General features: G+C 47.9%; 1 protein-coding gene across 2 annotated transcripts in view; it reads left to right on the top strand.

Moving 5' to 3' along the window:
• Positions 1–24,960, top strand: part of NTN1 (netrin 1) — a 180,864-nt gene that overhangs the window by 96,339 nt on the left and 59,565 nt on the right. For both annotated transcript variants that reach the window (XM_079134367.1, XM_079134366.1), the window contains exon 3: positions 16,185–16,373. In XM_079134367.1, the coding sequence (XP_078990493.1) occupies positions 16,185–16,373 (189 nt within the window). The remainder of the gene's footprint in view (positions 1–16,184; positions 16,374–24,960) is intronic.

The raw sequence follows: 24,960 nt of genomic DNA, 5'->3' as shown, positions 1-24,960 counted from the left end.
CCTGGGTACTGAGGGACGAGTGTAAAGTTATAGTCTGAGGTGTTTAGAATTGCACAAGTGTTAGTACTGGTTTTCCATCCCAGCTTCCGTGGGCTGGAAGAAGATAAGATTTTGTTTTTAAATCACAAATTGAATGGATGGAACCATCTCAGGTCTGGGACTTCCCTTGTCAGGGACTCTTTCATGCACATCCTTCATCTATCTTTTTGGCACACATTCAGGGTGTAGTGTGGGTGTTTAAGGTGCAAGTTGGGGACTCTAGAATCCTAGTCTCTTGGGGAAACTGGGAAGAGTAAATGATCCCCAGAGCCTGGTGCACAGAGCCACTCTGGGCAAATCAAATCACCTCTTCCTGTTTTAGTGAGCAATAATGGCAGGTGTCATCTGCTCCATCTTTGAGTACTGCCCTTGATTTCTACCTGACCCTTTCTTCTGCCTGTGGTCCACCTCACCCTTCAGGTGGTGACCTGGCATCTGTTCTCCATCTTTTTTCTCAGGGTTCTCAGGAGTCCCTCACTCTTTCAGGATGCGTTGTAGTTAGTCTAGCAACTTCCTGCCCATTTTGTGGATGAGGCCTCAAGGAGGGGACAGCCTTTCTTACCAGTACCATGGGATCCAGGTCCAAAGCAATTACTAAAAGGTTAGGTTACTTCCTACCTTTCAAACCTGCTGATCAGCAGGACTGGAGAGTGGTGTGGGTCTTTAGAATATTTGAGGAAGACTGGCAGCTGTTATCTAATGGATATGGAGAATAAAATTCCACAAGATAATGAGACCTGGGAAAAGGGAGTGAAGATGGAGTATCCTCTTGCTGATGAGATAGAGCAAGGCAGCATAATGTCTCGGATGACCAGTGAGCTAGGCGTTCAGCCATACTGCTCGCCCTCAAAACAACTGGGAGGAGGAGGGTAGGGGCTGACTTACCACAGGCTCCCTTTTCCAGTAAGGATCAGTATTTTGCTGGGTTCTTGCTGAGTCTCTGGGATGACATACCATCCCTAAATCCAGGAAGGAGATGTTCCAAAGACTCAACGACTGGTACTTCCTGGCTGCAACCTGGCACAGAGGTGCCAGCTGCAGAAGTTGTATTGGTGCTGTTCTGCAGATCACTCGACCCTGAAGTCTTTGAAAACCTGAAAGATCTCAGGCTGTCACTGTTACTGCATTGCCCCAAAGATGGAAGAAGATGGCAGAAGCAGAGCCACCATCTGTCTCTCTGGGGGGAAGAGTTTATATTTTCTGTCATAACTAATAACTTAGAACAGTATTCCAGAACGGTTGTTTCCATTTTTATTTTTACAGGACAGGGGATTGAATCCAGGGCCTTGTGCATGCTAGACAAGGGCTCTACCACTGAGCTTCACCCCCAGCTCTTTTTATTGTTTGAGACAAGGACTTGCTAAGTTATCCAGGGCGGCCACAACTTGCCATCCTTGTGTCTCAGCCTCCCAAGTCACTTGGATAATAGGTGTGAGACTGTATTTGTTAGGGGGCTATTTGGATTTGTTTTCTACAAATCAGTCCCCCACATTTGCCTCAGGGAAGTTCCTCTGCTGTCTACTTTCCACATGCACAGTCCCTACCCAGAGGACTCAAGGTTATCTGCACCCTGGACTCCCTGTCACTAACTCCTGGATCAGGCTATTAAGAGGGCCAGTCCTAACCTCAAACCTGGAAGAATCTCCCAGCCCCAGGATGGACAGTGTCTGTTTGAAGGCTCTCTGAGTTGCAAGGAACTTTATCAGTCTGGTTCAACCTGCTCCCCAGAGCTGGAATCTCCTTGTTCCTCTCCTCGAATGCCTTCAGGGATGTAAGGTCACTATCTCCCAGGGATGGGCCCTTCCAGTTCCCTCAGTCAGTTGGAATCTTCTGTCCCCTGTCACTCCCTCCATTCTGTAATAGGTCACTTTTGTTCTTCTGCAATGTGATTTTTAATTAAGGTCTTTAATAGTAATCTCATAGTTTACTGATCTCTAAATAAATTATACCTAATCAGTTTGATTAAAATAACTGGATTCAGAACTGGGGTTCAGATTTTGATCAGTGCTACTCCAAAATATGCCCAGATAAAAATAGTCTTTCAGTAAAGATTTTGGGCCACTCAGCTCATACCTGCCTTACTTCTTGTACCCTCACTATGTAGAGATATTTGCATGTGAAATTGGGAGTGGGCTTTGCATGTAGAGTTGGGGGTCTTTGCAGGTGAAGTTGGGGGTCTTTGCATGGAAAGTTGTGGCATGCTAGGGAATAACAGGACTCTTAAAAGCATGGGGATGGCAGAGAGGGGATCTGCCCTCTCAGTAGTGACAGTGGTATCATACAGCAGGGAATACAGCAGGTCAGTTGATGAGCAGCATCCTTTTCCTTCTTTCACATGTCCCCATGGTCTCCAGCACGGGACTTCGGTTCTTTTTAGCAGTGGAGAGACAAAAGTGAATAGGGAAGGACAGGTTGACACTAACCAAACAAGAACTGAAGAATCAGATGATCAGACAACACTTTGAGTTAAAAACAAAACAAAACAAAACAAAAAAACCAAACAGGACTCTTCCCTCCTGGGCCTGTTGAATTAAGGAATCCCTTTAACCTCTTCTGGGACCCGCAGGTGCTGAGAAAATTAGAGTTGCCTTTGATACAATCTGTCATGTGAAGTCACACGTCTTAGGCAAAGAGCAGGTCCGAAAGGCATCTAGGACGCGTTGGAGTTATAAGATTGCCGTGTGAGCCTCCAGGTACATACTAAAAATGGTTTATTGCAATTCACATTTAAATGGAGACCTGTATTTTTATTTGTGAAATCCGGCAACCCTAGTTGGTGAGTGCATTAGGAAAATGAGAAGATACATGGGTGTTGACCCAGAAAGGCTCTCAGGACCCCAATTTCAGCCAGTCCCTCTATGAGCAGGAACCTCCTTGAATGGGGCCCACGGGCCCAATGTGCGGGATGGAGTTCCAGGGTGGTTTAGGCTGCTCTCTGGAGCTTCCAACTCAAGTCAAAGTTAACTAGGGAGTCAATTAAGTAAGCAGTTCAACAGAAGGATGCAGGCCCAGGTGGGGAGTGTGATGAAGCAGGGCGGGGAAGGGTCCCGGGATCACACGCTTCCTCGCCTAATGCAGGGAGAACAGAGTGACTGCAAATCATTAAGCCCCTCACCGCCAGCCTCCCCCACTGCTGCTGGATCCCGCCTTGGATCTCCGGCCTGGCATGTGCCAGCCTTGGTGATGGGACCCATTACAGATGGGAAATGACTCCAGGGAGCCTGGAGCCAGGCTTGGCCAGCTCTGCTGGCAAGTCAACCCTCATATGTTGGTTGCAGAAAGCTCACGGAGTATGCACAGCACCTCTGGGGAAAGCCATTGGAAAGAAGCCCCTGGTGCTTCAAGCAGACATCTGGCAGAGCCCACAAGTCACAAGGCAAAGAGGATTTGGTGGCAACAAAAGCTGCGGGGGGAGGAGCTTTGCCCAGGCAACCCCTTCTCTGAAAATTGTGTCTTCAGGAAGGAATTCTGGCAGCCCTGGGGGTGGAGGTGGGGTGGGTATCAAGCTTCTTTCTGCCCTAGACCCTCCCCCTTCCCCTTGCTGGCTGGAAGAGCCCTGGATTAGCAGGTGAAGAATTAACCGCACCATCGCCAGGTCCTCATGTTTCTCGTCTCTTCTATGACAAGCAGATAAACTGGAAAACCTTGGCAGGCCACACCAGCCCAGAGCCTTTGTGTTTCTTCTTCAGGGAGCAACATCTGTCTTCCCTGTTGGACGTGGATGGGAGTAGAGTAGGGTGTTTGCAATGGGCCCTATTATGAGGAGGAAGCAAGGCCCCTAAGTCTCTGGATCTCCATTTTGAAACCATTTTCACCCTTGAGGGTGAGGGAGTTTGCATCTTGTAGGAAATGGGCAGCCACCGAAGATTCCAGAACACAGAAGTGATGAGAGGAAGGTTTGAAGAGGGATTGGGGCGGAGGACCACTTGGAGGTGGGGAAGGCCTAGAGTTGGGAATGCCACATAGTGGGCCAGGGCTGACACCCCTGAGGGAGGTGACAGGCCAGGGTGAGGCCCACTCCCCGCCCACCCAGCAGCCTGGGCCCTGGGCTCTGGAGAGGGAGGATCTGAGGAACTATGTAGACAAAGAATTGATGACTGCTCGGGGCTTACCAAAGCCTCCTTGGCATTTCCTCCACAGAGAGGGGCCTACCCGCCGGGCCAGGAGGAGGATGTTTGTGCGGGAAGGCCTGTGCTGTCCTCAGCGAAGGGCCTGGGAGACGTTAGTTAGGAGGGGATGGTTTGAAAGCCTTAGGGGGAGGCGGAGCAGCCAAAAAAGGGCAGAGGAAAGAAAAGGCTAAGATGTTTACAGAGAAAAAAGTCAGTGGAAAAAATGACGATGAGGTCAAGTGGATTTGGGAGATGGCCCCGAAGTCAGCTAGGGGAGGGGACGGTGGCCCCACGCAGGCGGGGCGAGAGCCACAAGGCCTCGGCTGTACTCCCTGGACCCTCTAACCCCATACCTTAATCCTGTCTGTGGTCCTCGACCCAGCCCAGAGAAATGCACCTTCCCACTCTTCAGCGGGGACCCCATTCATCAGTGGGTCTCTCTGCCCAGTCGGACTCACTTTTCCACTGAAGAAGGAGCCTGGGCTTGCCAAACTTCAGACTTATCCTTCCCCCACCAAAGTCCTTTCTCCAGATGCTCCAGAGAGCCTGGCTGGGTAGGGGCCCATGCTCCCTCCCAGCAGCCCCTTTGTCTGCCCTCTTAAGCGTGCCTTTCCCAAGCTCCACAGGTGTGAAGAACTTGTTACTGTAGTGTTTGTTCAGCCCTATTAGTGGCCTGAAGGACTGTTGACAGAGGGCCCCTTTGTGATCAGACTTGGCTAAAGCTCTCTAAGCCCTCCACAAACACAGGCCACTTATCTCCAGGGACTTTATCAGAAACCATCTAAAGCCTGTCTTTGGCAGGCCAGCCTCCCTGGCCCTCTCACTCAGGGGACTGGGCTTCCAAAGCATTTCCCACATATTTTTTCCACTTTTCTTACCACCTTGATCCACCTCTGGTCCATTGTGTCCCTGATAAAGGAGATAAAGTCCAGGTGGGGTTGGGAGTGGTCAGGGATTTTGTTTTCAAATTGGAGCTTCAGAATAAATGGTCATGGCCAGGCAAGCCTCCTGTCTCCTCAGAGGGCTGACTTAGAGTGGGAAGGGGATTCCTCTCTGTGAGACCTTGGCCTCCAGACTGACCAGGAGGGTCTCTGTTGCTCACCCCTCCATTAAATCCTCCTTCCAGATCCCCAGCCCTGTGCATGCCCCAAAGCAGGATACCACGGCCCCCTTTATTTCCTAGATCTCAGTGGATGCCTGAAACTTCAGGTAGTGCCACGCCCTATGTTCACTCTGTTTTTCCTATACATACATACCTGTGATGAAGTTCATTTTATAAAGCAGGCACAGCAAGAGATCAACAACAAAATCAATAATAAAATAGAACAAATATAAAAATGGACTGTAATAAAAGTTAATGTGCTCCCCCTCAAAATATCTTACCATGCTGCTTTAGCCCTCTTGTGATGGCATGAGGGGACTCGGTTCCTACATGATGAGATGAAGTGTGGTGGGTGAATCTTGACCTTCTGATGATACATCAGTAGGAGGGTCATCGGTTGGGTGATCCTGGATCACTGAGCCATGGCGATATTTTCTCATCACAGTTGACCACAGATAACTGAAATGTTGCAAACTGGAATTCAAATTCAAATTCAAAATATTCAAATCCTTGGATAAGGGGGATTACAGTGCTCTGTTCATCAAAAGGGTTTCCTCAGCCTGCTACCCTGGAAAGAATCCTTTCTCTCCCTAAGACCCAGGCACTAATTCTGTCCCGTCCCCTTCCAAGTCACCAGCCTATTCCCATTCTAAAGCTGTCACCCAGTGAAGACCTATCACTTCCATCATCAGCAAGATAGAAGCTTGCAGGATTCCCTCTCAAGTCTGTGTGGTGCCATTGAATCCAGTCTGTGATCCACCCAAGCCCAGGAGTGGTCTTACTGTTCCTTCTGTGGTTCTGTCCCCTCTGCTCAGTCCCACCCTGTGGCTCTTCACCACCTTATTACCTTTATCACAGAAGCCTTGAGGACTCCCCTCCTGAACTCCTGGATACCCTCCCCAGGGCATCCAAGCTGACATGAACCTTCATATCTATCCCCTACCCTCCCAGGAGTTTTGGTATCATGTAGACATAGGTTTTGGGGGGTCAGAAAACAATGTCTCAAAGATTATTGGATCCAAAAGTCTTCATTTTTTCAGATGAGAACACAGAGGCTCACAGGGGCCAGGCATATTTTCCAGGATCACGATCCTGGGACTAGGGCTCAGTCCTCCCAAACTGGACCCACCTTTCTTTCCTAGTAACGCTATATGGCTGTGTGTGGTGTGACTTTGTTTAGTAATAGTTATGCTCACCTATGTCCTGCTTCTGCACCACAAGCCCTTGGGTCCCAGGGCTTCAGTCGTCCTTTGTGCTCCTCTGCAATCTCTAAAGAGTGGTGGTTCTCAAAGTGTGTCCCTCGGGCCAACAGTAGCCATACCATACATGCCCCCCATACGACCTACTGAGTAGAAGCTCTGGGGTTGGGCTCTGCAGTCGAAGTCTTAGTAGAGAGTCCTGGGGAATCTGTGCACCAGGTTTGAGAAGCATCCCTTGGCTGGGCCTTAGGGGCTGCTTGAATTGAAAACCGCATCTGAAGAGAAGGAAGAGGGGCCATAATCCATTTCAGACAGAGCAAAGTGCAGCAGGAACGGCAGCAGCCATACAGCAGCTGTGCTCTGGCCTCCACAGCTGTCACCTCTGAGGGGCTCCATTAATATTTGTTGAATGAAGAAATGAATGAGCCATCACGCAGAAGCAGGTTCTGGTGGGGGTGTCCTTGGTGGCCCTCTCTCCTGTCTTGAGATGCCACATCTTTCCTCCTGAATTGGCTGGGATCCTTGAGCATCCCATAGAACATTCTCTGGTTGTCTGGATTGCCCTGCCCAATGTGGACAGTTGATTCTTCTTTCAGACAAGTAAGTCACCCCATTCTAGGGGATATTTGCCAATGGTTTTTAAAATTAAAGTTGTCACAAGGCAACCCCAAATTATTGCAGACCCTAGAACCTTGACTGGAACCGGAAGACTCCGGTGTGTGTCCTCTTAGTGTTGGCCCAATCTCTTTGACTCACTTGCAGCTGCTCACCACTGCTGGTAAATGGCCAACTGACATTTCAAGTGACACGTTTTAAGCCCTCTGTAAGTGGTGGCCTTGGAGTGAGGTGCCAGGGGCAGCAGCATTAGCCACATCTGTTTTGCTCCCTGTTATAGCCCCAGCTCCTTGTGTAGTTCCTGGAATATGGTGGGTACTCAGTAAATAGGTGTTGACTGCACAGATAAATCCACCTGCCACTGGATTTGCCAATGATAAAGTGAAACCCACAGTCTGGGCTTTGATTGTTTTATAAATTTATCTACGTTCATGATCATTTCTCTTAGCCTCAGCTCACCTGTAGACACAAAAGGCTGTGGTTTCCAGAAATGCCTGGGCCCATCATGCCTCAGCCTTCCTTTGAGAGCCCAGTGGAGGATGATCCCCAGGTGCCGAAGGAGCCAGGTGTGTGGGCTCTATGGCCGCTCAGCCCAGCCATTTCAGGAGATGCTAAAACTGGGCTCAGAAGGACACTTACTGGGCATGGAATATTTAAAATTTATAAACAAGAGGCAGACAATTTCTAAATAAATAGTGTACCAAGTAGAGAGCAAAGTCATAAATAAAAGGAAATACAAGTGACCTCAAACTCTTAAAAATAGCTCTCAAATATTTTTATGACTCTGAACCAATTGTTTGAGGAGAAGTTTCTTATGAAACCAGACCTCTGTCCATTGTCCTCTTGCAGACTCCCCACCATAAACTCTCTCCTTTGCCCCCTTCAGGGCTCTCTTTCCACACAGGGGTTTCTGTTCTGTTTGGTTCTATTGGTCTACACTGGCCTGCAGGCCAGAAGCAGCGCTGTTACCTGGGAGCTTGGGAGAATGCATCTGGACTGATCCCCAGGTGACCCATGTGCACGTGCCATTAGAGCAGCACTGACAGAATGTCCCATCTGTGCTCTGACTCTTAGGCCCTGTCCGCTTCACCTTGTCCCAAAAGGACCCAGAAGATTGACACTCCTGTCAGTCCTGATAGTTCTGCTCAAAGCTAGAAATTCTAGATCTTTCATGGATCCTTCTCCCCTTTGAGATTAGAACATCCTGAGGACAGGATTCTGTCTTGCTTGCTCCTGTCACACCAGCACCCCAGATGTAATTAGCAAAGGAACCAGCAGAGGAAACAGCACCCACCCCTGTCCCTGCATGTGCCAGGCATGTCCAGCCTGCCCATGTGCTCTGGAAATGGTGCAGTGTGCCTCTAATCATGACAGATAGAAGGGGATACTTACCCCTCTTGCTGGCCAACAGGAAACCCAGGGTTGGGGTCTGGTCTTTGATACAAACTCCCCAGTCCGTGGCTGGTGCTTATATGAGTCAGTTATTTCAGTAAGTTCAGCTGTAGACATCTAAGTCCAAAATTTCCCAATGCACTGCATAAATAGCATGGGGTAGCTTTCCTAAAAGAACTACCCTGGGAGGAAGAGAAGACTAAGATCCTGCATGCTAAGAGGGCAGAGGAGGAACCCTGGGGCCAAGACCGGGGCCAGATGGCCTTCCTCTTCCACTGATGGAGCCCTGAACCACATGAAGTTCAGGAGCTAGGAGCAGAGTCCCTAAGAGACACAGTTAAGAAATAGCCCAGACATGTCTGCTGAGCACTTTCTGGGCCTGGGTTGGTCTTGGTGGGGTTGGAGATTTGTTTATCTGGGTCTTTTGGGGAGGACCAGCACTCATCCAACCAGTGTTTGCAGACTTGGTCTCTGTGCAAGACCTATTTAGAGTCCTGGGCAGGAGTCTCTGGCCCTTAGATGCAAGTTCTTCTCCCTAAAGTTCCTCAGACAACTTGAATGGACAGAAGTCTACTTGATGAGTTAAAACAACAAGATGAATGTAAAGCAGTTTAAAGCAGAAAAAAAAAAAAAAAGTCACAAGGTTATGCCTTAGCAGGGTTTGATCTAGGCGATAAATTCTCCATTTGTCCTACCTGTCTACCTACTTACTTACCTTCCTACCTGCTAATCCATCCATTGATCCACCAATTTATTCATCTATCCATCCATCTACCAATCCATCTATCCACTCAGCCATCCATCCATCCATCCACCAATCCATCCATTCCTCTGCCCACCCCATCCACCCACCCATCTATCTACCCATTCATCTCATCCATCTCTCCATCTTCTCTCTTGAACATTCTCTCATTCTTTCTCTTCATTTGTACAAAAAAAAAGTATCAAAGTATCGAGGCTTGCTTTGGGCTGGTGGATGTAAGAGCAAACACTGTCCCTGTCCTCAGTGAACCAACACAGCTGACAAGAGCATTTGTTCTACTTTATCAAAGAGTGTGCTGATAGGAGGCTCCTCTGCCCTCCCTCTGTCAGGGAGAAGCCCCGGACAGTTGAGAGTGCGTCATCCATCTCTGCTTGCCACATAGCCCACGGCAGAGGCTGGCATGCAGCTCGAGTGCCATGAACGCGTGTTGGATGAACTGACCTGAGGGGTGGTGAGGAGCTAGGCAGTTCCAGTTTGGTAGAAGAGACTAAGAAAGGCTTGCGGACTCTTGGGAGCTAAGAAGTGGTCACAGACTCGTGTTACACTAGGACTTAGAGGAAGTTTTGGTGGGGGAGGAATATAGGAGCCTATTTCTTGAACACTTCTCTGTCAGGTTTCTGGTTGGGTTGGAGTTGGGAAGCCCCCCTTCTCCACCACCCTACCCAGCCTTATGCCCTGGGTCTGAAGCGTAGCCACACCTGATACATCTTTGATGATTCTCATGTGATAGCTGGAAGGAAGTCTCTGTGGGTGGCTGGGGGACCTATGGGTAGGAGGCAGAGACTCACTGGCCAGCCAGGACTCTCTGTCCTGGCCTGTGCTGGTCCTCAGGAGTTTCCCTGCTTCCCCCGCCCCCTTCTTTCCTGGACTGACCTCTGTTCTCACAAATTTGCCCTTTCCTTCCCGCCTTGAAATCTGATAATGAAACTAATACCCAATATTTTTGCCTCTGAGAGAAGCAGGAGATAAACAGGAAGGCATGAAAGATTAAGGTATCTCTCCAAAGCAGGGGCTAGGACAGGCCAGGGAGTTGGGTGACACCTCTGGGTAGAGCAGAGGGATCCAGATGTGAGCCGCTTTGCCTGATGCATTTTTCCATTTGTGTAGAGAAAATAAAACAAAGAGAAAAGAAAACAAGCTGTAAAATACTTTGCAGAAGTCTGAGCGTGGGCAATTGTCACTTGAAGTCCCTGACAGCTATGAGAAGCAGGAGGGGAGGGGGGAGGCCCTGCTTTTTGATGTTTGGTCTCAGCGCTTTCTTTTGTGTGACCAGTTGTTTGAGATGAACCTTTTGTTGGTATGAGGTGTGTATAGAAGAGAGATTCCAGCTCTGGCTTCCCCTTGGAAGCTCAGGAGGGGCTCAGAAGTCCATTGATCCCCTCAGTGGACAGCTGGAGCTTCCTTTATAGGAGAGGACACAGGATGAAGTCAGCTTCCTAAAAGAACCAAAAGATGCCACTACAAGGCCTTTCCCAGTACAAAAACCTGAAGAAGTGAGACCTGGGTGATTCTTCCAGATCCCTGGCCCTGGACAGGTGCACCGGGCCCTGTCATTTCTGTGTTTGTAGGAAAGATCTAGATTCTGGACTGTGGTCCAGGCCTGCTTGTGATTTCCAGTGATCTGCCCCTTTCCTATGGGGCTGTGAGTCAGCAGCCAGAAGACTGGGGCCACAGTCCTGGACCCTCCATTCACGGGCTCTGTGGTTGGTCACTTCGCCTCTCTGAGCAGCACCCTGTCTCCCTTATCTAGCTGAGTTGGTCCCAAGGAAATAGTGAATGGACTTTAAGTATGACCATCCCCCATGGGGAGGGCAGGGTACAACTACAGCTTCTTTCTTTGCACTTGATTGAACTAAGCTCTTGGGGACCCCAGCTGAGGGACACTTGGGAAAGCTCTTAGGGGCTGGGGGTGTCCTCTGATCTAATCTGGCTTCCAGCAGCTTCCACACTTCAGGGGTAATCTGTCCTAGCACTTTCTCCAAAGCTGGCCTCCATCTCCACTTGTCAACTGAGTGATCAGTGAGGGAGTGACTTGGGAGACAACTCTAGGAAGAACATTCAAACGCATTATAACATCAGAGAAAAATTAAAGAGGCAATTTAAAAACAAATCACAAATAAAAATAACATGAATAAGAAACTGGTCAAAATATTTGTATCCTAGAGATGTTTTTATTTTATTTATTTTTTTCTTTTTCTTTTTTTTTATTAAAAATCATAAATTTACATAGGGCAATGTTGTTGGATTCATTGTTATTTTTTCCCTCCCTCCACCCCTCCCACCCCTCTTTTCCCTCTATACAGTCCTTCCTTCCTCTATTCTTACCACCCTCCTTATCCCTAACCCTAAACCTAACCCTAACCCTAACGCTAATCCCTCCTACCCCCCATTATATGTCCTCATCCGCTTAGCAGTGAGATCATCCGTCCTTTAGTTTTTTAAGATTGGCTTATCTCACTTAGCATGATATCCTCCAATTTCATCCATTTGCCTGCAAATGCCATAATTTTATCATTCTTCATGGCGGAGTAATATTCCATTGTATATATATGCCACAGTTTCTTTATCCATTCATCAACTGAAGGGCATCTAGGTTGGTTCCACAATCTGGCTATGGTGAATTGAGCAGCTATGAACATTGATGTGGCTGTATCTCTGTAGTATGCTGATTTTAAGTCCTCTGGGTATAGGCCAAGGAGTGGGATAGCTGGGTCAAATGGTGGTTCCATTCCAAGCTTTCTGAGGAATCTCCATACTGCTTTCCAGAGTGGCTGCACTAATTTGCAACCCCAACAGCAATGTATGAGTGTACCTTTTTCCCCACATCCTCGCCAACACCTATTGTTACTTGTGTTCTTGATAATCGCCATTATAATTGGGGTGAGATGAAATCTTAGGGTAATCTTGATTTGCATTTCTCTTCTTACTAGAGATGTTGAACATTTTTTCATATATTTGTTGATTGCTTGTACATCTTCTTCTGTGAAGTGTCTCTTCATTTCCTTAGCCCATTTGTTGATTGGATTATTTGTATTCTTGGTGTAGAGTTTTTTGAGTTCTTTATAGATTCTGGAAATTAGTGCTCTATCTGAAGTATGAGTGGCAAAGATATTCTCCCACTCTGTAGGTTCTCTCTTCACATTGATAGTTTCCTTTGCTGAGAGAAAGCTTTTCAGTTTGAATCTATCCCAGTTGTTGATTCTTGTTTTTATTTCTTGTGCTATGGGAGTCCTGTTAAGGAAGTCTGATCCTAAGCCAAGAAGTTGAAGGTTTGGACCTACTTTTTCTTCTATAAGATGCAGGGTCTCTGGTCTGATTCCGAGGTCCTTGATCCATTTTGAGTTGGAGATGTTTTTAAATACAGTAGTATAAAAGCATTAGACAGGGTGAAGAAAACCCCACTTTATTTGAAAACTGGCAAATGGCATGAACAGGCAACGTGTGCGCACACACGGGAAGTCTCAATAGACACACGGAGAAATGCCCAAAGTCCCTAGTAATCAGAGACATGCAGATGAAAATCATGTGTGAGTTTTTTTTTTCCCCCAGACAAATTGGCAAAGATTAAAGAAAAGAAGAATACTTATACCAAATGTGCATTGTCATTTTTTTCAAGGGCGTGGTGAAATAAGAGCTATCACATCCTGCTGTTGGGAGAGTGAGCCAGCACGGCCTTTCTTGACAGCAATTTGGCGATTTGGATCCAAAGTTAAAAACATGTAGAACCAAATGTCAACTCACAGTTCTGCCTTGAGAAATGTGCTGCGTGACAGAAATCAGGGCATTCAGAACAGTGCATTTTCAAGGTGGTTCAAGGTGATTACCTTTGTGTTTGAAGGTGGTTACCATGGTGCTGTTTTGCCTTTTTCTTTTTTTGTGTGATATTAAGGATTAAACCCAGGGCCTTACATATGCTAAGCAAGCACTCAAGCACTCTGAACTGCAACCCCAGACCTTTTTATTATAAATTTTGAGACAGGGCTTGCCAGTTTGCCGAGACTGGCCTTAAACTTGCAATCCTCTTACCTCAACCTCCAAAGTCCCTGGGATTATAGACATGAGCCACCACACCTGGCTCACTGTGTTGTTTATAATAGTGACAAATGGAAACAGCCTAGCTGTCCAGCTCTAGGAGACCCGGCTGTTACATGCATCTACTTTAGATTGCAAGAAATTCATGACGTTTATTTCTGTACAATGCAGTACCAGGTAACTTTTAAAAATTGTGAAGAATGGGCTGGGCACAGTGGTGCATGCCTATAACCCCAGCTGCTTGGGAAACCGAGGCAGGAGGATTGCAAGTTTGAGGAAAGCCTCAGTCACTCAGTGAAGATGAAGCAACTTAATGAGACCCTGTCTCAAAATAAAACACAAAGTGGCTTAGAGATAAAGCACTCCCCCTGGGTTCCATCCCCAGTACAGTAGAGAAAAACAACAACAACAAAAAAAAACAAGCAAACATGAAGAACAGTATTCAACACTAAAAAATATTAATTCTGAAAAACAAACAAACAAACAAACAACACTACAAATCTAGATGTAAGCCAGGTACAGTGGTACACACATGTAACCTCAGTGACTCAGGAGGCTGAGGCAGAAGGGTCACAAGTTCAAAGCCATCCTCAGCTACTTAGAGAGACCCTTTCTCAAAAAAGTCAAAAGGGCTGGGGATGTGGCTCAGTGGTAAAGTACCCCTGAATTCATTCCCTAGTAACCCCCCAACAACAACAAAAAAAAAACCTAGATGTAGACAGGTATGATCCATCCCATGTTTATAGGAAAGAATTAAATAGTTCCACAGTTGGGCCCATGCTAAGAAGTAAAAGCTCCTAAGTTAACAGTGGCCGGTGGAAATAGGAGTGTGTTTTTCCCTGCTTTTGTTTTCCAGGAGTGTGGCATTAAACATATATTTCTTTAGGAATTCCATAAAGATATGGTTTAGAATAAACTTAGCATAAATATAAGACAGACCAGGTTGAAGAATAGGTAAGAGTAGCCAGATCCAAGCTGGAGTAATCCCAGAACTTGAAGCCCAAAGAGGGCAGGTGTTAGGGGATCACAGGGTGGGGTAAGGAGGGCTCTGTGGAGGCCATTTTGGTGCCTGGTCCAGGCTGAGGGGGGCAGTGGAGATGGACCCGGAAATGGTACTGAAGCTGAGACACCTGGAGTATTAGAAAGATGCAGCCAGATGAAGAGGGGGTGTCCTAGGAGGAAAGGAAGAGCAAGCTCCTGCAGGCCAGGAGGGGGAAGGAGGGGAGTCCCCGCACATGGTGTGCTCTAGAAACTGACCAAAATTTGGTGCAACTGAAGCAGGAAGAGGGGGAGGTGGGTGAGCAGAGATGCAGCTGGACGGAAGGCAGGACCGACCAATTCAGAGCCCTTGAAGGCCGTGATAAATGATTTCGACTTTATCCTGATGGACATCCTCAGATTGGTGCTTAGAAATTCCTGCTCTGATTACAGTTGTCCCTGGGTCCATAGAGAATCCCTGATGTGGATGTTCAATTCCCTTAAATTAAGTGGCATAGTATTTACCTAGAACCTATACATATCCTCCTATATACTTTAAATCATCTCTAGATTACTTATCATACCAGACACAATGTAAATGGTATGTAAATAGTTGTTACAGTGTTTAGGGAATAATGACACCAAAAAAGTCAGTACAAGTTCAGTATGGGTGCAATTTTCCCCCCTAATATTCTGGATCTATAATTTGTTGAATCCAAGGTTATGAGCCCTGCAGATCTGGGGAGCTGATTGACTGTACAATGCTTAAAGTCACCCAGAACACTCAGCTCAGACAACAGGGAGGTCAGAGGACAATATGGAGAGGTGTGAACCCATATGAGGGAGGTGCTTCTGGATCCAAGTGGAGATCCCAGGCTCGAAGCAGGGAATATCAATTTTCAAGTCAGGAGCACAGCCATGGTGAGAGGGGCAGGAGATAGCCCTCAGAGGGCATTGGGGCTGGTGGGGAAAGGGTGCCAAGTCCTGAGCCATGTGCATAGGTAGGGAATAGGCAGAGGGAAGCAAGCCTGGCAGGATGGAAAGCCAGAGAGAACCACGCTGAGGATCCTCTGCAGAGGATCCCAATCTCAGGGATGGACAGGCCTCCACAAAATGGGATGCCCTCCAGGTTGATGGAGGAAGGGAAGAAGGGGCACCCAGGCTCAGAGTGCTCCATAGCACAGTCTCTAGGGAATGGAAGCCTGCCAGCATAGAAACAGTGTAGGAGTGTGCTCAGGTTGAGAGGCTTAGACATTTTTTTCTCCCAGTTCTGGAGACTAGAGTTTAAGATCAAGGTTAGTTTCTCTTGAAGCTTCTCTCGGCTTGTGGGTGGCGGCTACCTACCTTCTCACTGTGTCCTTGCCTGGTCTTTAAAAAAAAATTTTTTTTCCTGGTACTGGGGATTGAAACCAGGGATACTCTACTACTGAATTACATTCATAGCCTTTTTATTTTGAGACGAGGTCTTTCTAAGTTGCCCAGGCTGGCCTTGAATTTGTGATCCTCCTGCCTCAGCCTCCTGAGTTGCTAGGATTACAGGTGTGCACCACAGTGCCTGGCTCACCTGCTCTTTTCATACACCTCTTGAATCTCTTCATGTGTACAAATGCCCTCTTCTTATAGGAGACCTTGGAGTAGGTTCCAACCTAAGGGCCTCATCTGAACTCATTCACCTCTTTAAAGTCCCTGTTTTCAAATACAGTCAAACTCTGAGGTACTCAGGGTAAGTCAACACAAGAATTTGGTGGGAGCCTCAGCCATGGTAATGTGAGGTGTTCAATCACTGTTGACAGGTGCAAAGAAAGCCAGGGAAGAGCTCCTGGAGCTCAAGACTGCCTCCCGAGATCAGCAGTGGAGATGAAGGGGGAGTTGGGACAGAGTCTCTCTTGGTCCCCATGGGTGTCTGTCTTCCCAGCGCTCTTGGGGCTCACAGTCTCTGCCTGTCTTTCCTGCAGCCTGTAACTGCAACCTGCATGCCCGGCGCTGCCGCTTCAACATGGAGCTCTACAAGCTGTCTGGGCGCAAGAGTGGGGGCGTCTGCCTCAACTGCCGCCACAACACCGCTGGCCGCCATTGCCACTACTGCAAGGAGGGCTACTACCGCGACATGGGCAAGCCCATCACCCACCGGAAGGCCTGCAAAGGTAGGCTGCGCTTGGAGGGGGAGGTGGGACAGACCATGAGGATGCTGGTCTTGCCTCTTTCCTTTCTTTCTCCTTTGCTATTTCTCTTTTTCTTCTAGTTTCCATACAGAGTGGTGTAGACTGAGGTCATCACACACGTACACACACACACACACACACACACACGCACGCACACATAGCCTCCCTGGTATTTGAAGGTGTAAGCCAAAACAAAGGGGCGATGGAGACACGGCTCAAAGGAGAAGAAAGGAGAAGGTGTGATCCCCCGTGAGGGTGCAGGGCTCACGGGCTGACACCTCCCCCTCCCAAGCGTCTCCTCTGCACAGGTGTGCTACATACCACAGGGACGCGAGTCATGTTCGCCAGGCTTACCTTCGGGACAAAGGACCCTCTTTTTCCAAACCCACGCAGACACTTCTTTGGATATGTGGCACAGCCCCCACCCCCATCACACACACACATAGACACGCACAGTTGCAGCAAGGTCGCAGTTTCAGGATCAGGGTCTCAGAAGGAACATTTAATCCATCTGCAAATAGCTTTACTTCTCAGGACAAAAAAAAAAAAAAAAAGAAAAAGAAAGAAAGAAACCGGAGACTCTATTTTCGCTCACTGAAGCAAGCACTAATGTTTTAACTTTCTGCTGTTTGTTTTTCTCCCACCAACAAAAATGAAGCAATGGTCAGATGACTCAGAGGAGCTGATGAAATGCCAGGGAATTTGGTGATGTTGGAGGGTGAGAAGTACCCTCCCCCATGTTAGCTTTTGGGAATTCCAGGAACCAGGGTTCTTTTGCTTCAAAAGATGGGGCGCAGGGCCAGGTCCTGCATGAGCATGGCTTCCCAGGAAGATGTTTATCTCCAAGAGCTCTGGGCCAACAGCTCAGCATACTTGGGGTCCTGACTTGGACTTGTGCAGACCCTGACAGAAAATCCCCAAGCCATGGAAGACTTAAGACCAGGTGATGAGCGCGGTAGAGAAACCCTTCTGGGTTTCAGCCCTTGAATGAAGCTGAAGTATCATCTTCGAAACAGGAAATCTACCAGATGTTGGGCACTTGTGTGCAGAATGACTGCATAATTTGCAGGGCCCAGTGCAAAATGAAAATATGGAGCCCCTTACTAAAAAATAATTAAGACTTTCAAAACAGCAGAGCTTTGACAAAGCCTGCATCTTTCTGAGCATGAAACCAGCGCTGTTTGTGTAGAACACTTTTCTCAAAAACAACAACCAAAAAATCCCACCAGGTTCCCAGTTTGTCACCTCCAGGAAAGAGCCCTTTGATTCCACAAATACACAAAGATGGGTAGGGTGGCTTCCAAGATGAAGCAAGCTCTCTCCAGATCTGTGGACTTACGGCCTCTGGTGGTTGCCAGAAGAAAATTGAACAGAAAGGTAGCTGAGCTATTTCCACATCAAAAAAGACACTATTTCAGATAAGAATCCTCCAGGCGAGAATGGAAAAGCAGCCCAGGCGAAGGGACCCTAGAAAGGTCTGCAGTGTCAGGAAGATATGATCAGAGCAAGACCAGGGAGAGATGACTGGGTTTTCTGAGCACAGAGTTGGAAAGTATCCAACTCCTTTGCCTGTGCCCAGTGTTTGTTGTCTTGCTTTTACAGAAGAAATTGCGGCCAGGGGTCTTGTAAACAGCTGGCTTACACATAGATTTCTTGGAGATTCAGCCAAGAAGTTTTAACCCACAGCAGCCACTCAGGTGGGCAGTCCTGTGCCCAGGGTGAGAAGGTCTGGGCTCTGCAAGGAAAGGGGGCAGTTCTCATTTCCTGTCCTGCTGGTTTCTGCTGTTAGAACAAAAATGCCTGTTCCCCCAAGATGCAGGAAGAAATGAGGCCTTGGTCATCTCTACCCTCCCCTCTGTTGCCGTGGGTAGGGACAACGACCATGAATTTTTCTCTGTCTCTCTTACTTCTCAGAGAGATGCCAGGAAGCCACAAGGTTCAGGTTCATTCTCCAGGGTCTGCCTCTTTGGGCTACAGATGCTCACTCAGTTCCTTTGCTGGTTTCTAGGGGGAACAGATGCAGGCAGATGAGGGGCTGTTCCTGTTCTATGATTTCAAATGCTAGGATCAACCTAGGTGACTGCATTTGCAGTCCTAGAAAGCAGCTGTCCCAGCCTTGATGGGAATTCTGGGAGAAGAATTCATAGAAAAGGAAAATCTAAGAATGGATTCTTCTCGGGGAGACAATTATATCCTGCGAGGAAATGAGACAGGAAAGGGTATTGGGACTCTCATTGTCTTGACTGAAGGAGGACAATGCTTCAAGGAACCGGCCACCTGCTTGGTAAGGAAAGACATGCTTCAAGGTTTCTGCCTCCTGATTGGTGAGGAAAAGCATAGCCCAAAGGGTCCTCCTTCTTGATTGGTGAGAAAAGATCTGCTCTCTGATTCATGTGACCAGAGCCAGTGAGGTGGCACATCAGGAGGCTGAGGCAGGAGGATCCAGAGTTCAAAGCCAGCCTTAGCAACGTGAGACCTTAAGCAACTCAGTGAGACCCTGTCCATGCATAGAATACAAAAAAGGGCTGGGGACGTGGCTCCTGGGTTAAGTGCTCCTGGGTTCAATCCCGGGTACCAGAAATAAAAAAATAAAAAATAAAATAAAATAAAATGTGACCCGAAAGTTCCAACAACCTAAAGACAGCTCTTGAAATTTCCACATCTTTTCCCTCTTCTCTTTCTAATGTCATCCCTTTAGGCTATGTGGGAACTTTAAATCTTCAATTCCTCCAAGGGACACCTCCTGCCACAAAAAGACTCAGAGATCATGGCAGGAACCAGCTTTAGAAGTTAAGTTGCTGGTGGGGCCACATGTACCCCTGAGATTTTCACACAGGGTCTCTTAGTCAACACCTCCCTTCCACCACCACCACCATGGGGTCTTCTGCCTTGGTTTCTCAAGGGCACGTGGTTTAAGAAATGCTTCCTTTTGTGGAAGAAAGCCCAATGGCCTCCAGCATTTGATTCTTTGACAGTTTGCTCTCAGAGGCTTCCAGATCTTATAGGTGTGTGTGACACTGGCCGCAGGCCCCTTCTCCTGAGATTGACCTCAGGGAGCCCTCAAGCCAAGGCCACACTTCTTCGCTTTGTTTCAAATTAATTCCACAGGGGATTTGGGACAACTGGCTGTGGACTCCCAAGTTGGCTTGGGAATGGCCTTGGGGCCCACTTTACCCCCTGACTTCTCTGGGCCCAAGAGGGGCCCAGGCAGGGGGCCGAGGCCACCCATATACACTGCTGGTGATTGGCTGACTCAGGACCTTGTTCACTGCAGAGCAGGGGTGGACCCCGACAAGAACAGCTTGGAGCAAGGGCATTTGATTCCACACCTTATTATGCAGTCCCCCATTTGGGAAGTTTCATAGCAACAAATTTGTTGGGTTCTTTCTCCCCTCCCCTAGTTTAGAAGCAAAGTGGCGCTGGCAGGGTTGGTGCATACAAAGGGCTGTAATAAACATGCCCAGGGAACAGGCCGCTGCACTCTCCGGCTATTCAATGCAATTTCACAGCACTGGGACGGCCTCATTATGGTGTGGGCTGTTGTCCTATACAAAGTCAGATGAGATAAATTTCTCCCTTTTCTCCACAGAATGGTTTGTGAATGATACTCGTCCTGGAATCTTTGAAAAGATAGGAGGTTTTGTTTACCATTTGTCTTCTTTATGGACTTTGGGGCTCTTTCTTTTTAGAGTCGGCAAAGAGGACGTTGCTATTTAACCATTTCGGCGGCGCCTCCATTGATAACAATATTAATTTATCATCTTCCCAAACCATCTGTGATGGATAAAGACATTCCAGGAGTCTGCCGTGAACCGAATTGCGATGAGAATTAAGAAATTAGCCACCGCAGCTAGCATCGCCTTACAAAAGTCTCGGTTCCATCTCACTGAGCAGCTTGTTGGGCCGCTCCTTGCCCTACCCCCTCCGGTCTACAGGGAATGTGGCTGAATACAGGCTGCTGAGGAGGTGCCCAAGCCCTAAGAAGATGCAGTCATTAGGGCACAAGCATGGGACAGTCCCCACCATCTTTGCCAGGCATGCTTGAAACTCCTGCCCCGCCTTTATTCTTTCCTGCAGCTCTGCCAGCTGTTGGGGACAGGGTGAAGAAGTGAGCACCTCTGTCAGCCTCCCTCTGGCTCCCTGGGCCACCTTACACGACACCCTGTGCCTTGCTCATTCTGGATTCTGAACCTTAACTTCATTTGTGCTACAATTCTCACCCTTGGTTGCACGGGGGAATCATCCCGGGAGACTTAATTCTGCAGCCTGGGTTCCACCCTAGAGATTTTGGTTTAATTAATGGATCCAGATGAGGCCTGGGCATTGGGAATTGGCTCCTCAGGTGATTCTTATGTGTAGCCAAGACTGAGACCCACAGAGAATAAGAAGTGGAGGAGAATAAGAAATGAGGATGGCGGTTTGCTCTTGGCAATGTAGATTCAAGGAAGGCTCACAGGTGGCCGAGACTCCAGAATTTATTCCTTTGATGGAATTTAGATATTTTTATGATTCCCTTGATGAAAACTGGAGAAGGAGGGCATTTAAATTTAAAAATTAATTTTCCTTTTTTAAAGACAGGGTCTTAGTCTCACTATATTGCACAGACTGGTCTTGAAGTCCTAGGCTGAAGCAAAGCTCCTGCCTCAGCCTCCTGTAGCTGGAATTGCAGGTGTGCATCACTGCACCCAGCTTCCTGGCTTAAAAATTTTAAATCTTGCTCGACAAGACTGGTGAAACCTAGCCAGGAATGGTGGCACACATCTGTAGTCCCAGTGACTCTGGAGACTGAAGCAGGAAGATCACAAGTTCAAGGCCAGCCTCTGCAACTTAGTGAGGCCCTAAGCAACTTAGTGAGACCCTGTCTTAAAATAAAAAATAAAAAGGGCTGGGGATGTGACTCAGTGGTTAAGCGTCCCTGGGTTCAATTCCTAGTATTAAAAAAAAAAAAAAAAGACTGGCACAGCCTAATATCACAATATCTAAATCAAGACATGGAGACCCTGACCAGTAGCATACACATTTGTGATCATGTGTATGCACATGTGTGCACCAGCATGCATATTTTGATCTGATCATTTGAGGGTTTAGTCTCAGCATAGTCAAGTACCTCTGAGCCCCTCCCTTCTAAGCCTTCCCAAGGCAATGTACCCCCTACAAAACTTCAGGAACTGCCTTTCATTTTGTGGGTCCCTTGACACAGTTCCATTTCCTGTTGTGTTTTTGTGGGGTGCAGGAAAAGGGTTGGTCATCTGAGACCCTCTAGTCGCTGGCAAGAGCAGCTCCAACTTTGAGGGCATAGACTTCAACCCAAGGAGTGGCCTCCATATGACAAGGTAAGGCCAGCACCCGCCAGGAGAGAGGAAGTGACGCCTGCCTCAGATCCTACTGTCAGAAAGCTCTAACCCCAGCTGTGACCAGTGTTGGCACACCCTTCCTCTGTTCCCTGGGGGATGTGAGAGTTAAACCCTATCTATATGTTTGACTAATGTTCAAAATCTGTGGGGCATTGGGCTAGTGATGTGACTTTCTTAGACCTCAGTCATCTTTGTGGAATTGTATTCAGGTTTCTGGTCGCCGAGTCACTTCCAGCTTTGACTTCCCTCCTTCCGTGCTCTGCTTTTAAAAGATTCCAAATCATATGGGTCCCTGATACAACAGGGTTATCCCTTCTAGCAGTGAATGTTGTGATCTGGGGACTTGGAAGAGCCAGTGGAGCCTGAAACTCAGGTGGAGGTTATTTTGTTCCCAGGTTTTTACAGATGAAGAGTGTCCCTGATCCTGTGACTCAGTGCACTGTGCTGAAACAGGGTCCTTCCGGCCCAGCCCTGCCGTTCATTCCCTGGGCATCTCTGTTGTGTGCACCTCCCAGCGTGAGTCCTTATCTCTTTGGCCCACTCTCACCCCCAGATTCTACATGGACATTCCTGGAGGATCCTCAGGGGTTCCCAGAGCTTGAGCACAAAAGGCCTTTGATCTTTGATCTCCCCAAGTTCATGGAGCTTCTGGGCTTGACAGTCAGGAACGTTGAGGACATTTTACCTGGGAAATTGTGTCTTTTGGGCTTCTGCCATCAGGAAAGCAACAGGTGGGCCCCATCAGGATGAATAGCTTTTAACAGCATGGGACTTGGACTTATTCAGATCAGGGTTCAAGTTCCATCTCTGGGCAAGGCCACTCTTCAAGAGATGAAGTTTATTCATCTGGAAATGGGGATAACAGTTCCTTCTCCCTCCTGGTGTTATGGTGCAGATTTAGTGAGGTGCTGTAGCCTCACACAGAGCATGGGCTCCATGCATGTTAACTGTTAGGATTAAATGTTCAAGTCAAAGAAAAGGGAGATACGAGAACCCCCTACAAACATCAGCGTGCACACAGGCAGAGACGATTCCTTTGGCTCTCCAGCTTCCTTAGTTCTTTCCATGGGCAGTGGGGCTTGGGGGAACAAACTCCCCTGGCTGCAAGGGCTGTCCCCATGTGGACATTGTGGCCAGTTCTCATAGGACTGGGCAGGGCCCCAAGGATTTGCCCTAATACTGTTGCACACGCTCCATAAAGGATTTACACGCTTTGGGAGCAAAAATGACAAATGAATCAAGCCGCAGAGATGTGGCCAGCAGCTGCTTGTGGAGGTCTGGAGCAGAGGTGGGGACAGGCTATGCACGTCTAAATGGGGCTTTGAAAGTGCCACTCAGAAAGACCAGACAGCATGCAAGGGGCTTCCTGACCACACTGGGGCTTGCAGCTGACCAAGGGAGGGACTGTCCTGCCCTGTCCTGCCACACTACTCTGGCAGTCTCCAGCCCCTGCCCTCCCACCTCCAGCCCAGCCCTCTCTCTCTCTCTCTCTCTCTCTCTCTCTCTCTGGGAAACACTCGCAGGACCTGCGCTCTCTGCCTCAGCTGTAGAACAGGTGCAGAGAGACTATGGTTAACTAGATCAGGGAGGGTCAAATAACTCAGCTTGGGATTAGGGGGCTCCCCTCCCCCTCGCACTTCCTGCCTTCTGCACCTTGATCCAGTGGCAGGGAAAGGCCCCGTGCAACTTGAGACATTTATTCTTTTGTGCCTTGTTAGCAACTGCTGAGGGAGAGGGACGCCTCTCTGTGGAGGAGCTTGACACAGACAGCTGAAGTGAAGTTTGGGGATTATCTGTGGATTTCAGTGATCCTCGCTGCCTCATTAGCATGGGGAATTTCAGAGTGGAGACTGGGGCCTCCTTGAGGCTGCCGATGACCTAGGATGTGAGGGGATTATTCTACTCGCCTCCTCATTCTTTCCTCCAGATGCTCAGGGTGAACGGGAGGGCCTTTCCCTGTGGAAAAGGCAGCAGATTGGCTCTGAGTTAGATTCAGATTGATAAGGAAACTGTTCATTGACTCTTCAAGTGTTTCCTGAGCACCTACTATGTGTCAGACACTAGAGTGTTCACAATGACCAGGACAGACTCAGTCCCTTAGAGCTCATTTTCTGGTGGGGGGCTTGGCAATAACAAAGGAGAAAAAGGAAAGTAATTTTAGAATGTGGAGAGTTATATGGAGAAAATAAATAAGAAAGAGACAAGTAGCAGGGAGAAGCTGCTCTACAAGATGGCCTGGCCTGGGCTCTGGTCTCGGAGGAACAGACATTCAAGAGTAGCCATGGGAGCCGGGTGCAGCAGCACAGGTCTATAATCCCAGCGGCTTGGGAGGCTGAGGCAGGAGGATCTCAAGTTCAAAACCAGCCTCAGCAAAAGTGAGGTGCTAAGCAACTCAGTGAGATCCTGTCTCTAAATAAAATATGAAATAGGGCTGAAGATGTGGCTCAGTGTTCGAGTGCCCCTGAGTTCAATTCCTGGTCCCCGCCCTGGCCCCCCAAAAAAGAGGAGCCGTGGGGTAGGAGGAGAGCACAGTCAGATGGAAACCAAGGGGATAGCTTCCCAGGCAGTCCCAAAGCCTGGGAGCAGAAAGAGTTTGGTGGGCTCTTGGACAGTAGGGAGGGGAGGCAGGGCAGGGCAGGGTCAGCTCATCAGAGTCTGGGGAAGAGCAGTGGGTCTCATTTGAAGAGTGTTAGAAGCCATCGTGAACTGAAAATCGATTTCTATGCATATATGAGTTTGTCAGGATGAACCTAACTACTATGTATAACCACTAAGCTCTTTAAAAAAAAACATTGGAAGGCACTGGAAGACTTTAAGGGTGACTTGAGGCATATATCTGACTTTCCTTTTAAGAAGCACCATCTGTAAGGCAAGCTATAGATGGGGAGAAAGTACTTGCACATCCCATATCCAGTGAAGAATATGAATCCAGAATAGGTGAAGAACTCTTGAAATTCAACAACAAGAAAACAAAAACCCAATTAAAAATGGGGCTGGGGATAGAGCTCAGTTGGTAGAGTGCTTGCCTTGCATGCATAAGACCTTGGGTTTAATTCTCAGCACCACAAAACAAAAAAAAAGACGGGTAGAGGGGGGAATATTTGAACACACTTCCCCAAAGATAGATGAATGGCAGATAAATAGATGGTTTCTGTAGTCATTAAGGGAATGCAAATTAGAACCACAATGAGAGAATACTCAATGAAAATTAAAAG

This window comes from Sciurus vulgaris, assembly GCF_902686455.1.
Source record: "Sciurus vulgaris genome assembly, chromosome: 3".
Taxonomy (NCBI): domain Eukaryota; kingdom Metazoa; phylum Chordata; class Mammalia; order Rodentia; family Sciuridae; genus Sciurus; species Sciurus vulgaris.
This window is presented reverse-complemented; position numbering and strand designations above follow the sequence as displayed.